General features: G+C 38.4%; 1 protein-coding gene across 1 annotated transcript in view; it reads left to right on the forward strand.

The window, feature by feature from the left end:
- Positions 1-13,206, forward strand: part of SNX4 (sorting nexin 4) — a 65,690-nt gene that overhangs the window by 31,841 nt on the left and 20,643 nt on the right. The window contains exons 7-9 of the mRNA XM_084871676.1: positions 2,381-2,453; positions 11,376-11,437; positions 12,757-12,822. Coding sequence (XP_084727802.1) covers positions 2,381-2,453; positions 11,376-11,437; positions 12,757-12,822 — 201 coding nt within the window. The remainder of the gene's footprint in view (positions 1-2,380; positions 2,454-11,375; positions 11,438-12,756; positions 12,823-13,206) is intronic.

A 13,206-nucleotide genomic window follows, 5' to 3' on the forward strand; every position in this document is an offset into this window, starting at 1 on the left:
TCTCTCTTGCTGAAAGGCCCTCAATAGTGTTTTTAGAAACACTTTAGGCATTCTTTGCAAACTAAAGTTGGAGTGTAAGAGATGGGTGAAGGAAGGGAGTACCCAAGGAAACTTTAGGAGTAACCAGAAAGTAAGAAGAAAATCATGAGAAAATGACACTGATGTCAACAATTTTTGAGGAGGGTGAGGTCAGCTGCTACATTGCTGGAAGAGTCAAGTAAGATGAGGACTAAAGTAGATCAGTGGATTTTAGCAACATGAAAATAGTAGTAGGTGAATTGCTCATATCCAAAGCTCAACATGGGAGTTAGGGGCGCCAATGTGGGAGTTAGGGGCTGAGCAGTGAACAGAAAGGGAAAAATTGGCTATTGCTAGAAAAACAATGCCTTATGAAAGTGTGGCTGTGAAAGGAGTGGGTATTGAGAAGGTGTTAATAGGGGAATGTGTATGTATGTGTATCCAGGAGAGGCCGTAAATTTACTGATATATTAATGAGAAGGAGCTTGTAGAGAGAGGAAGTGAGAAAACAGGAATGTGGGGTATAGCTGGGATAGAATCTGAAGTATTGGATGGGAAGAAGGATTGTTGAAGGAAGGAAGAAATGATGTGATATTGGAACGTTTCTAAGTTTTCTAGTAGGAGGTGGAGGTGGAGATAGTTCCTATCTGATGGCTTCTGTTTAATCTTTGAAGCTTGTTAGAGAGTGACAGGTGGTGGTATCAGAGGTTTCAGGTGTTGGAGAATGACAGTTATTACCCTGTTTCCCCGAAAATAAGACAGTGTCTTATATTAATTTTTGCTCTCGAAGATGCGCTAGGTTTTATTTTCAGGGGATGTCTTATTTTTCCATGAAGAAGAATATGGTACACATTTATTGTTAAATGAAAATAAAGGAAATTTATTACCTGTATACGGTACGGTAGTACGGTAGTTGTCAACATAAACCAGACAAACTGTGAATCCTACAGTATCAAGAATTTACTCATTTATTCAATGACAATCATGTCATCATCATCTGGAACATCATCATAACAATCCAATTCCTGAATTTCCTGGTGAATTTCTTGTGACTCCCATTTATTTCAAAATCAGTGGACCAAATCTCTCATGTTTAGCCTAGGGGGGGCCTTATTTTCAGAGGGGATGCCTTATATTTCACTCAGAAGGAAACCTGTAAGTAGGTCTTATTTTCAGAGGATGTCTTATTTTCGGGGAAACACGGTAGATTAGGAAAGCCGATTACTGAGCAGCACTAAATTGAGGTTAGAGACCATGAGTTTATTTCTGTACCATAAGATTTTTATTTACTTATTGCTTTTTGAGAAAGAGATTTGATTTGTTGTACATGCTCTCATTGGCTGATTCTTTTTTTTTATTTATTTATTTCAGAGAGGAAGGGAGAGGGAGAGATAGAAACATCAGTGATGAGAGAAAATCATTGATTGGCTGCTTCCTGCATGCCCCCTACTGGGGATTGAGCCCGAAACCTGAGCATGCACCCTTGACCTGAATCTGACCCAGGACCTTCCAGTCTGTAGTCCAATGCTCTATCTGTCAAACCAGCTAGGTCATCATTGGCTGATTCTTGTAGGTACCCTGACCAGAGATCAAACCTGCAGCCTTGGTGTATTCTGTATTGGGACAATGCTCTAACTCACTGAGCTACTGGTCAGGGCCCATAAGGTATTTTTAACTCCTTACATTTTTTTCCTGTTTAATGTTTTCAAGTAATTTTATCTCTATCTCAGTTCCTATCGCTTCTTGGCCTTTTGGCTAAGATCAGGTATAGTTAATCTATTTCAGTCCCCCACACAGTACAAATTATGAAATATGATATCTTTTCTTAGCTTTAAAAATATCAAAAGAAAGTATGATTGTTTTATTTTAGAATTTTTAAAATTTGTATTGGTGTATAAATGTTCAAGACGTATAACATATGGTTAAATAGAAGCAGTTTTATTATTCTCAAGAACTACAGTTGACCCTTGAACAATGTGGGAGTTAGGGGTGCCAACTGCTCCCTGCACAGTCAGAAATCCACATGTAACTTTTGACTCCTCAAAAACTTAATTAACGAATAGCCTACTGTTAACCTAAAGCTTCGCCATTAACATAAACAGTCAGTTAACCCATATTTTGTATGTTATATGTAATACATACTGTATTCTTACAATAAAGTGAGCTTAGAAAGAAGAAAATACTAAGAAAATTGTAAGGAAGAGAAAACACATATGTAGTATTAATTGAGGGGGGGAAATTCATGTATAAGTGGATGTACACAGTTCAAGCTTGTGTTGTTCAAGGGTCAGCTGTACTGTTTTGTCTTTCAGTTTTTTATGTGTTTTCATGAGAAAATTGTTTTATTCGTTTCCTGCTTCAGGAGATTTACTGAACTAAAGCACTACAGTGATGAACTACAGTCAGTCATCTCTCATCTTCTTCGAGTCAGAGCTGTAAGTGGTTCCCAAGAATTTTTTGGCACTTTTCCGTAAGAGAGTGCTTCTCATGTGATCATTATGTTGTTAAGTAATGCAGAGTATTTATAATGAATAACTGATTTTTACATTCAAATTTGATGTGTTTAGCAAAACTGCATTTTTAAGAAATGCAAAATGTTTTCTGGCATAAACAATTCTCGTCAAGGCACATGTCCAGGTTTTGGCTCCATCCCCAGTGGGGGCATGTTAAGAGGCAGTCGATCAATGATTCTCTCTCATCATTGATGTTTCTATATTTCTCTCCCTCTCCCCTTCCTCTCCGAAATCAATAAAAACATATTTAAAAACAAAAAGATCTGAAAAAGCGGTAAGATAAATTGGTTTTTGAATTTAATTATAAACTAATAGAACTTTTACCTAATGTATATATGACAAGAACCTTTAAAGAAATTGACCTTGTCATCAAAGGACAAAATGTACAAGTGAGAGAATTCTGGGTATAGATATTTATCCTCAACCTAATGAGAACAGGTTTCAGAAACTTTATTGACATGAGAGATAGCTTGAACTCCTCAGAGGAAAATGGCATTGATTTGTGAGTCACATTGAAATTAGATTATAAATGAGAGCAATACCAATGAAAAATACAGAATGCTTTCTGATTAGCTAAAATTCTGATTGTTTTTAAATTGGGAGAAATGCTATTTAGTCATGGAGGGTAACAGAAAAGTAAAAGTGGAAGGTTAAAATTGAATACCGACAGTCGGCAAAGCATGAAGAAAGACCGAAGAGAGAGAGCCTTTTTGTAATGTTCAGAGTTTGAGGGAGGAGATGATGAATTGTTAACACGTGAAAATAGAATTATTTGACTCTTTTCTGTAAAGGATAATTCTCTTGAAAGTAAAGAATGCGCCGAAGCCGGTTTGGCTCAGTGGTAGAGCGTCGGTCTGCGGACTGAAAGGTCCCAGGTTCGATTCCGGTCAAGGGCATGTACCTTGGTTGCGGGCACATCCCCAGTAGGGGGTGTGCAAGAGGCAGCTGGTCGATGTTTCTCTCTCATCGACGTTTCTAGCTCTCTATCTCTCTCCCTTCCTCTCTGTAAGAAATCAATAAAATATATTTAAAAAAAAAAAAAGAAAAAAGAAAGTAAAGAATGCAAAAATAAATTACAGGTAGGTTAAAGTGTTAAATATTTAAGACATTAAAACAAATTAGAAAGGGCAGATGGCCTTAGACTAAGGTGATCAGACGTCCCGCTTTTTGGTGGGACAGTCCCTATTTTTAACAATTAGTCCCGTGTCCCGCGGCGTTTTAAAAAAGTCCAGATTTTTGGAAAGATTCTTTTTTTAAAAAGGGACTTTTTAAAAACGCCGCAGGACGTGGGACAAATTGTTAAAAATTGGGACTATCCCGCCAAAAGCGGGAGTTCTGGTCACCTTACTTTAGACTGAGAGGAGCTGGCTTTGGAACTTGTCTCTGTCATTTATCAGGTCCTGGCAAATCCAGCAACTTTGCAGAGTTTTTTTTTTTTTTGTTTGTTTGTTTGTTTTTGTTTTTGTTTTTGTTAGAAATGGGAATATCTGCCTGGCACATAGCAAGTGCTAAATAAATATTATATAAGTGGGTGCCTTATTCATAGAGTTTATGAAACTCAGATGAGGTCATTTGCTTTGTAAACTAAAAGAAAAGGGAAATAATGTTGATATCTAACATTTATTGACCACTGTATATCAGCCACAGTGTTCAAGCTTATTATATTAGTCTTACCTAATTCCCACAGCAGCCCTTTGAAGGGCTGGTATTGTCCCTATTTTATAGATTAGGAAACAGATGCAAATGAAATTAAGTAATTTGCTAATTTCACACTATAAATAGCTATGTGGAGCCAGAATCTAAACCTTTGTCTGTCTGACTCCAGAACCCATGCTCTTGTCCACTTACAATGATATATTAACAGAGGACATGAATTCAGGTAGATTGTGGGAGAACTGGTTTTTAATTGAGCCACCTTGCTTATTGCCAGGAATTTTGTAGATGCCATCTTATTTAATCCTTACAAAATCATATGATGAAAGTTGTTTCCGTATTTCTAAGAGAAAAAATATAATAGAAAGGCTTGGAGTGGTTTACTATATTCTCCAAAGTCAAACTAAAGTAAGAAGGAGCTGGAATTTGAATTCACATTTGTCTGTCTCCAAATCCCTTATTTCCTGCTACCATTTCTCTTTGGGGAAAATCAAATTTAAAAAGGAGGAATGTTTTACCTTGCTCATATTCTAAAAATGTAAATTACATTTTTTTTTTTTAATGTGGCTTTCTTTTTTTTTCTTTTTTTCTCTTTTTAATATATTTTATTGATTTTTTTACAGAGAGGAAGGGAGAGAGAAAGAGAGCCAGAAACGTCGATGAGAGAGAAACATCGACCAGTCGCCTCCTGCACATCCCCCACTGGGGATGTGCCCGCAGCCAACGTACATGCCCTTGACCGGAATCAAACCTGGGATCTTTCAGTCGCAGACCGACGCTCTACCACTGAGCCAAACCCGTTTGGGCTAAATTACAATTATTGAGATACTTTTTAACATTTAATTTGTAGTCATTTATAAAGGTGTAATATCCAGTGTGAAATATTTAGTGATGATGGCACCATAAAGTATTGAATATAGCTTCTTTGGGAACCATTTTGGTAGTAACTATCAAAAGTCTTAAATCCTACAATCTTTGATTCCTTAGGAGATAACTCAAAAGAAAAGAAAAGCTATGTGTTTCCAGATTTTGAAAATAAGATCATCTAATAGAATGTCATAAAGGTTTGTCCTTTTTAGTCACGACTACTTCAGTGAGGATAGAGAAGACATTCCAATCATAGGTACAAATGATTCAGGCCTGGGGAAGATGTTAGGATGAGTTAGTCAGATTTCTTCTGTTGTCATAGAATCTGCTCCTTGTCAATTGTCAGTTGATCAAGTTTCAAAAGAAAAACTTGGCAAAAAGATGAAGTTGAAAAGCAGTCTAGACTGAATCATTGGTACACCCCCTTTTTTCCTGACACCAATATTCCTTTTACCCTTCATTTTATATTTTTCCATTACCATCTGGCACCAATATTCTCGATTACTGCCAACCATTGAATTAATCTAGTTTAAGGTTTTAATAATTTATGTTGTTTTTTTTTTTTAAAATATATTTTATTGATTTTGTACAGAGAGGAAGGGAGAGAGATAGAGAGTTAGAAACATCGATGAGAGAGAGTCATCGATCAGCTGCCTCTTGCACACCCGCACTGGGGATATGCCCGCAACCAAGGTACATGCCCTTAACCGGAATCGAATCCGGGACCTTTCAGTCCCCAAGCCGACGCTCTATCCATTGAGCCAAACCGGTTTCGGCTAATAATTTATGTTTTATTTCTCTGCCCATTTTTGTTTTTCCTTTTCTTTAGAAAAGGCAATTTTTGTCTACACTTTATAGTTTTTCTTTGCTTCATCTTTCTCATTGATGATCTAGATCACATGTGTCAAACACAAGGCCCGCGGGCCAAATCCAGCCCGCCAGGCCTTGCAATGTGGCCCGCGCCGCGCTGTCATCACTGCACTCCGCTGTCAGTTTATGACATTGTCAGTTTATGACTGTTCAGTAAACCATTCGGCCCGCGATTTAGGCTGGATTTTAGATTTTGGCCCCTTCTCTGATTGAGTTCGACACCCCTAATCTAGATACAAATCACTCCATGTTTTGGCTAGAACAATTTGTTTTCATGAATAGTTCATACCAGAAGCATTGTTGGTCTGATAATAACTGCGGAGTGTTGATTTGTTGCCTAGTTCACGAGTGAAGTAATTTCTCATGGGGTTGCTCACCTTTTTGGAGGATGAAATCAAGTATTTATTTAGATAAGAGATCATAGGTACATTTTTGTAATACACAAGAAAAAAAAAACACTTAAATGAATAAGAGATAAAAAGATAGGAGGTGAGAGAATTTAGCATTTATAAATGAGATCATCAGTAATTTTAATAATTCAGAGAAGAAATTCAAACTGTACTTAAAAGTTTGAGACCATGTTTTATGTTTTATAACAAAAATAAAGTATTAGGCTTTTAAAGAAATATACTACTTAATAGTTTTTCCAAATGATTTCATAACATTTCTATACACTGTCATAGATGGACATGAAAAGTAAAAAAATCAAGAACTTTGGCAAGCAAAGTATTAGTCTACAGCAACTTGTAAAGTTACTTTTTAATATAAAGACTAGAGGCCTGGTGCACGAATTAGTGCACCAGTGGGAGACTTCGGCCTGGCTCCGACAGCCCCCGAGGGGTCCCAGATTGTGAGAAGGCACAGGCCAGGCAGAGGGACCCCACTGGTGCACAAATACGCACAGTGGGCTCTAGTGTGCATGTAAGATATTTGGTTAATCTCTTCCGTCACTCCCCTCCCCCTTCCTTCTGAGATTCATTAGTCTGTTCCATTTTTCCATGCCTGTGGTTTCTGCTCTTGCGTTGAACGTCTACCCTCTGGTGGTTAGTGCGTGTCATAGCTACCGGCCAGTCAGCTGGTCACTTGGGCTTTTATATATATAGATTCTTCAGTTTACATTTGTTCTTGTTAGAGGATCAGAAAGAAATTAACACGCCAAATATATTTGAGAAGCCTGTGAGCAATACAGCAAAAATAATTACTTTTAAAAGCCTATATTCTATGAAAATGTACCCCATCTGTAGTAACTGAGCAAATGTAAACCACATGATTATTCAGTCTTCTAAATAAATCATTTAAACCCCAAGTCTCACACAGTATCCCCTAAGTCCTCATCTCCTGTTCAAAGCCTCAAGCTTTAAACTAATGTGCATTTGCTATTTGAAAAAGTCCTTATCTCCATTACTGAAAAATGTTTCTGTAAAGTCCCTTAAAAAATTTCTCAGTACCTTAGTAACAAGACGTATCCAATAAAAGACCACAACCTAGGGAAAAAAGTACTGAGACTAACCTCTGAACACCTCTCTACTCTAGACCTGCAGCTCCAAGGAGACAACTTAAAACTTATTACTTAAAAAACAACATATTTTTTATCATGAATAACTGAGTTAAAGTGTGTGTGTGTGTGTGTGTGCATATGCAGTAATTCTATCTAACACTCAGTTGCAATCAGAAGGCTTTCTGCTTCAGCTTCCCCTAGGGACCCTTTTCCATGCTCTTCATCCACACAGCAGTTCAGAGCCTGACTGGCTTGATAGATCACTCTGCTGCAGATTGATTTCATTGTGAGTTCCTGCATTTTTTCTTAGTTATTAACTTAACAATGAAAGCCATTCTTTTCTTCAGTATTCTTTTTCCCCTCCAATTTTGAAGTATCGTCTTCCTTCCAAACAGTCACCTGCTCTATTGAATGCCAGTCTGTTTCTTTTATTCTTTGAGATCCATATGCATTAAAGCTGTAATATAAAGAAGCTCGTGATCTTTATTTTATTTTTTTTTAAATATATTTTATTGATTTTGTACAGAGAGGAAGGGAGAGAGATAGAGTTAGAAACATCGATGAGAGAGAGTCATCGATCAGCTGCCTCTTGCACACCCCCTACTGGGGATGTGCCCGCAACCAAGGTACATGCCCTTGACCGGAATCGAACCCGGGTCCCTTCAGTCCCCAAGCCGACGCTCTATCCATTGAGCCAAACCGTTTCAGCATGAAGCTCATGATCTTTAGAACCAAGGCTTATCACCAAGGCTAAGCCTGGGAGACACACGTTCTTTGTAATTTTCTTGGTTTTGGACATTTATCATATATACACTATTTTCAATTCCAGTCTAGGTAAGGAAACTAAACTTTCTGGATGTACCACACTGTCTGTGCTAATAAAGCAAGCAAAGACTTTGAGGAGCTAGTTAGTGCATCTTCCCAGTCTGTTGCTCTCTGCTTCTGCTTGATCCATTTCTTGGCTCTTTGCCACATCTTTGCCACACCTACCTTTAAGACATTGATGATGTCATTAATTGCTTTTTTCCCCCCTGCCTGTGCTTTTATCTATTAATATATACTAGAGGCCCGGTGCATGAAAATTCATGCACTGGAGGGGGGTGGTCCCTCACCCTGGCCTGCCCCCTCGCACAGTCCAGGAACTCTCGGGTGGAAGGCGACCCAGCAATTGGGAAGGCAATGCCCGCATCACACCTTTGCTGCTGCCACTGCCAGCAGTGCAAGCCTTGGCTGGCCCTGCTTGCCTTAGCCTCAGTCAGTGGGGATGCAGGAGGACCCAAGGCCCCTGGCGGGGCTAGGGGACTCCGGTGGCATGGAGCAGCCGGCCCTGCTCCCCTCCATGGGTGCCATCACCTTGTGATGGTGTGGTCAATTTGCATATTACCTCTTTGTTGTATAGGATTATATAGGCTATAAAAGGCTAAGTGACCAGCCGACCAGCCAGTAGCTATGATGCACACTGACCACGAGAGGGCAGATGCTCAACACAGGAGCTGCCGAGCAACAGCAACTTTGCAGAGTGCCCTCTCACACTCAGAGACCTATCGGAGAATGTTGGACTGCCTGTTTCAGCCCGATCCCTGCAGGCCAGGCCGAGGGACCCCACCTGCTGGTGGGACCCCACCCACTCTGCAGATGCCCGTTGAGCCCTGGCACCCCTCCCCCAGGTGTGGGTGGCCAGGAAGGGACTATGGGAGGTTGGCTCCAGGGCGTGTCCAGCCCAGTCCTGGCCCACCGGCCACCTTCTAGTTAATTTTCTTTCAATGTGCACTGGGCCTCTAGTTGTGTGTGTGTGTGTGTGTGTGTGTGTAATTAATTTCAGAGAGGAAGGAAGAGGGAGAGAAAGAAACATCAATGATGAGAGAGAATCGTTGATTGGCTGCCTCCTGCATGCTCCCTATTGGGAATCAAGTCCACAACTCAGATATGTGTCCTGACTGGGAATTGAACCATTACCTCTTCGTTCATAGGTTGATGTCCAGTCACTGTGGCTGGGCTGTCATTAATTACTTTTGAACTATGGATATTATCATTGTTATCCATGCTTATATCAATTTCATCTGCCACTTCTGTCTGCTGCTCAACTGCAATATATATTTTATTGATTTTTTACAGAGAGGAAGGGAGAGTGATAGAGAGTTCGAGACATCAATGAGAGAGAAACATCGACCAGCTGCCTCCTGCACAACCCCCACTGGGGATGTGCCCATAACCAAGGTACATGCCCTTGATCTGAATCGAACCTGGGACCTTTCAGTCCATAGGCCGACACTATCAACTGAGCCAAACTGATTTCAGCTGGTATCTGATTTTTTTGTGACCTTTTTCTTTTCTGTTACTGGAAGTGATGGGGTATTTGAAACAACTTGGTATTTTTTGAGGGGAGTGTTTTGATAATGTGTTTCCTGTTTGGCTTCTAGTTGTTTGTTTCTTGAGTTTTTGTCTTTTTCTGAAATCTGTAAATTGCCCTTGTCAAGTCGGCCACAAAGCCATACTAGTTCTTTTTCATATTCCTGCTTGAGCCGATGTGCTTCCTGGGTAGTAGAAGAAGATGTGTTTTGCTTTAATATTTCCTGGATGGGTTTTGTATTGGGAGTGATAATTGGGGTTCTGTGGGGTATACTGTGGGCTGGACATTTTTTACTGTGTTCTTGATGCTGCTCTCCAGGGCGTTCCAAGCGGGGCTCCTGCGCCTCCTGGTATCGCAGTGTTGTCTTTAGATTAAGACTGCAGTCAAGCCAGAACCAGTTTGGCTCAGTGGATAGAGCGTCGGCCTGCGGACTCAAGGGCCCTGAGTTCGATCTCGGTCAAGGGCTGTACCTTGGTTGCAGGCACATCCCCGGTGGGGGCAGTGCAGGAGGCAGCTGTTCGATGTTTCTCTCTCATCGATGTTTCTAGCTCTCTATCCTTCTCCTTTCCTCTCTGTAAAAAAAATCAATAATATATATATATTTTTAAAAAGACTGCAGACTAGTTTCTCTATTTAATTCGTCTAGTCTAGTGGGTTCCTTCAGAGCAGGCCAAGGCAAGATGAAAACATTTTATAATTCCCTTAGGCCTGCTCCAAGTGTTTACCATGGTGGTTTGTTCACTTTAAGCTAAAGTATGGAAAAGGTTAAGATTTGTTATATGGTTAATGCCTAACTTTTCAAATTTCTCCTGTTTGAGTAAGGAATTTATCCTTAGGGTTTATATTTAGAAACTGCATATTAGAAATTTTTTAGGGTTTTATGTGGGATTAACCTTTGGTCTTCCAGTTCTTATCCATAACATTGGGGGAAAGTAAAGCAAATTATCAAACATGATGTTTTTTGTCTTTTGTAAAACATGTGTGAATGGCTAGGTAGTATATATTTCAACCCTGTGATGCTAATTATAATTATGTTATTAAAAACCTAATGTTTTTGTTGGTTAGAAGGAGTTATCTTGACAGAGTAGCATAGAAGCATGTTGTATGCGTTGAGCATTTATGTGTAAAACTATCAATAGAATTGAAAATGTCTATATTCTTTCTCCTATATAACACTTGGGAGACTTTATCATAAAGAAACAATCTGAAATTTAGAAAAAGCCTTACTCTCAGATGCTTATTACAAGATTATTTATAATATTGGAAAAAGAGGGATAACTAAATATCCAACAAGGAATGCTTACACAGTCTGTACAGTAGGTAGAATTTTATGCAAAAATTTAAATTTGTATCTGTTAGCCTGCTGGGTAAAATTATTATCATGGGGGAAAATAGTATGGTCATTATATTTATGTAATCACTTTCATACTTCTTTCTATATATGTTTTAATTATTGTCTATACGTTTCTTATATCAAGAGTGATAAGACTTTGGGAGGTTTAAGTTTTCTTTTCCATATTTTCCAAGTTTTTTATACTAAGCAAGGTTTATTATTGTATATATCTTTGATCATATAATAGCAGTTTCTTTTAAATATGTATTCCAGAGAGTAGCAGATCGACTCTATGGTGTATATAAAGTACATGGGAATTACGGGCGAGTTTTCAGGTAAGCATTACATAAACTCTTAAATAACAATTAGCTCTAATTAGGTTTTTGTCTGAAAACTATAATTTTTTGGGGGAAATTTTTTTTTAATGTATCTCCATTGATTTCAGAGAGGAAGGTAAAGGGAGAGAGAGAAAAACATTAATGATGAGAGGGAACCTTCGGTCGGCTGCTTCCTTCATTCTCCCTCAATGGGAATCGAGCCCAAAAACTGGGCATGTGCACTTGACTGGAATCAAATCTGGGGCCCTTTAGTCTGCAGGCCTATGCTCTATCGACTGAGCCAAATCGGCTAGGGCTAATTTTTGAAAATTGATGAGTCTGGAAAGTTGAAGATTATTTTTTTAAAATGATGCCCCGTTTTAAATAAAAAATAGTGAGGAAGTCCTATATATTGAGCAGAATAGTGAAACTACTCTGAAGCAGTGAGTGTTACCTTTTACTTTCTCGTCAGAAGGCCCAAGAAGTTTTTATTGGAAATCAAAATTTTATAGATTTAGTGATTTTCTCTTTCGTCTCACTTTATAATTTTAAAGACTTTTTCAAGATAGCTTTTTAAAATATTTACTTGCATATTTCTTGTTATTTGGTTTAAATTACATTGGCAAGAGACGGGTTAATAGGAGAAAAAAGAAAATTAATTTCGTGTTTAATGGAAACCCTAAAGATATGAGACTCAAGGCAAGTTGGGCACTTGAGGCTTATATGCCATCCTGAGCTAAGGAATGGGATAGGGGTCTTGGAGATTTAAAGGGGTGGATAGTAGTAATTTAATTGGTATAATTCCTTTCAAAGGATTCCAGGAAAATACACAAGCAAATTTCTTTCAGAAAGTCCTGTGCACATTTTAGGTATACACAAAACTCATGTGTCCCAGAGCTTAAAAACACCAGATGTATTTTGTTTAATGATTCTATGCTTTACTTTTTTTATTTTTTGGTCATATGCATGGTGAGTGGAGGTAAAGAGCTCTTTTTAGTAAGAAAACAACAACAAAAAAAACCAAGTTGCTGAGGTTAGCAGATAGAACACTATTGGCAGTTGATTCTAATTTCATCTTTGTCTCTGATCAGCTGCCTGACTTTGAGTAAACTAGGTTTACAAACAGCTTGAGTTTAAGTATCTGTTGTTAAACAAAAACCTTCACTTGCATTTAGTTTTAAACTTAAGGTGAAAGCAGCATATTTGAGTCACAGAAAATAAATCCAAATACAGATATATTTTTAAAAGCTATTAGAAAAAAAACTTGTAAAAAATTCCATTTGATAGAATTCCATATCTAATACACAATTGTGTTTGTTTTATCTTTTTCTTCGCAGTGAATGGAGTGCCATAGAAAAAGAAATGGGTGATGGACTGCAGAGTGCTGGTCATCATATGGATGTGTAAGTATCTGGAGAATAGGAGGTAAAACCTAGGGTGAAGTGTTAGTGATTCTTCTTTTTTATCAGTTTTGCTGGCATTTACATTATGCTTTGATGAGTGGAGGTAAAGAGTTCTTTTGAATAAGAAAACCAGAAAAACAGAAGCTACTGGGATTAGCAGATAGAACACTATTGGCAGTTGATTCTAATCTCACTGCCTGTCTTTAAAGAAGTTTACCTCAGGAGTGCAAGTTTAACTTAACATTGAAAAGCCAATCTGTCTTATTCATATATTAGCAGAATGAAAAAGAAAGTCTGTATGTTCATTTCCATTCATGTAGGAAAAATATTTCAGCATTCATTCACAGTAAAAATGATCCTCAAGCTAGGAATAAAAGATACTAA

The sequence above is a fragment of the Pipistrellus hanaki genome, assembly GCF_964339955.1.
Source record: "Pipistrellus hanaki genome assembly, chromosome: 2".
Taxonomy (NCBI): Eukaryota; Metazoa; Chordata; class Mammalia; order Chiroptera; family Vespertilionidae; genus Pipistrellus; species Pipistrellus hanaki.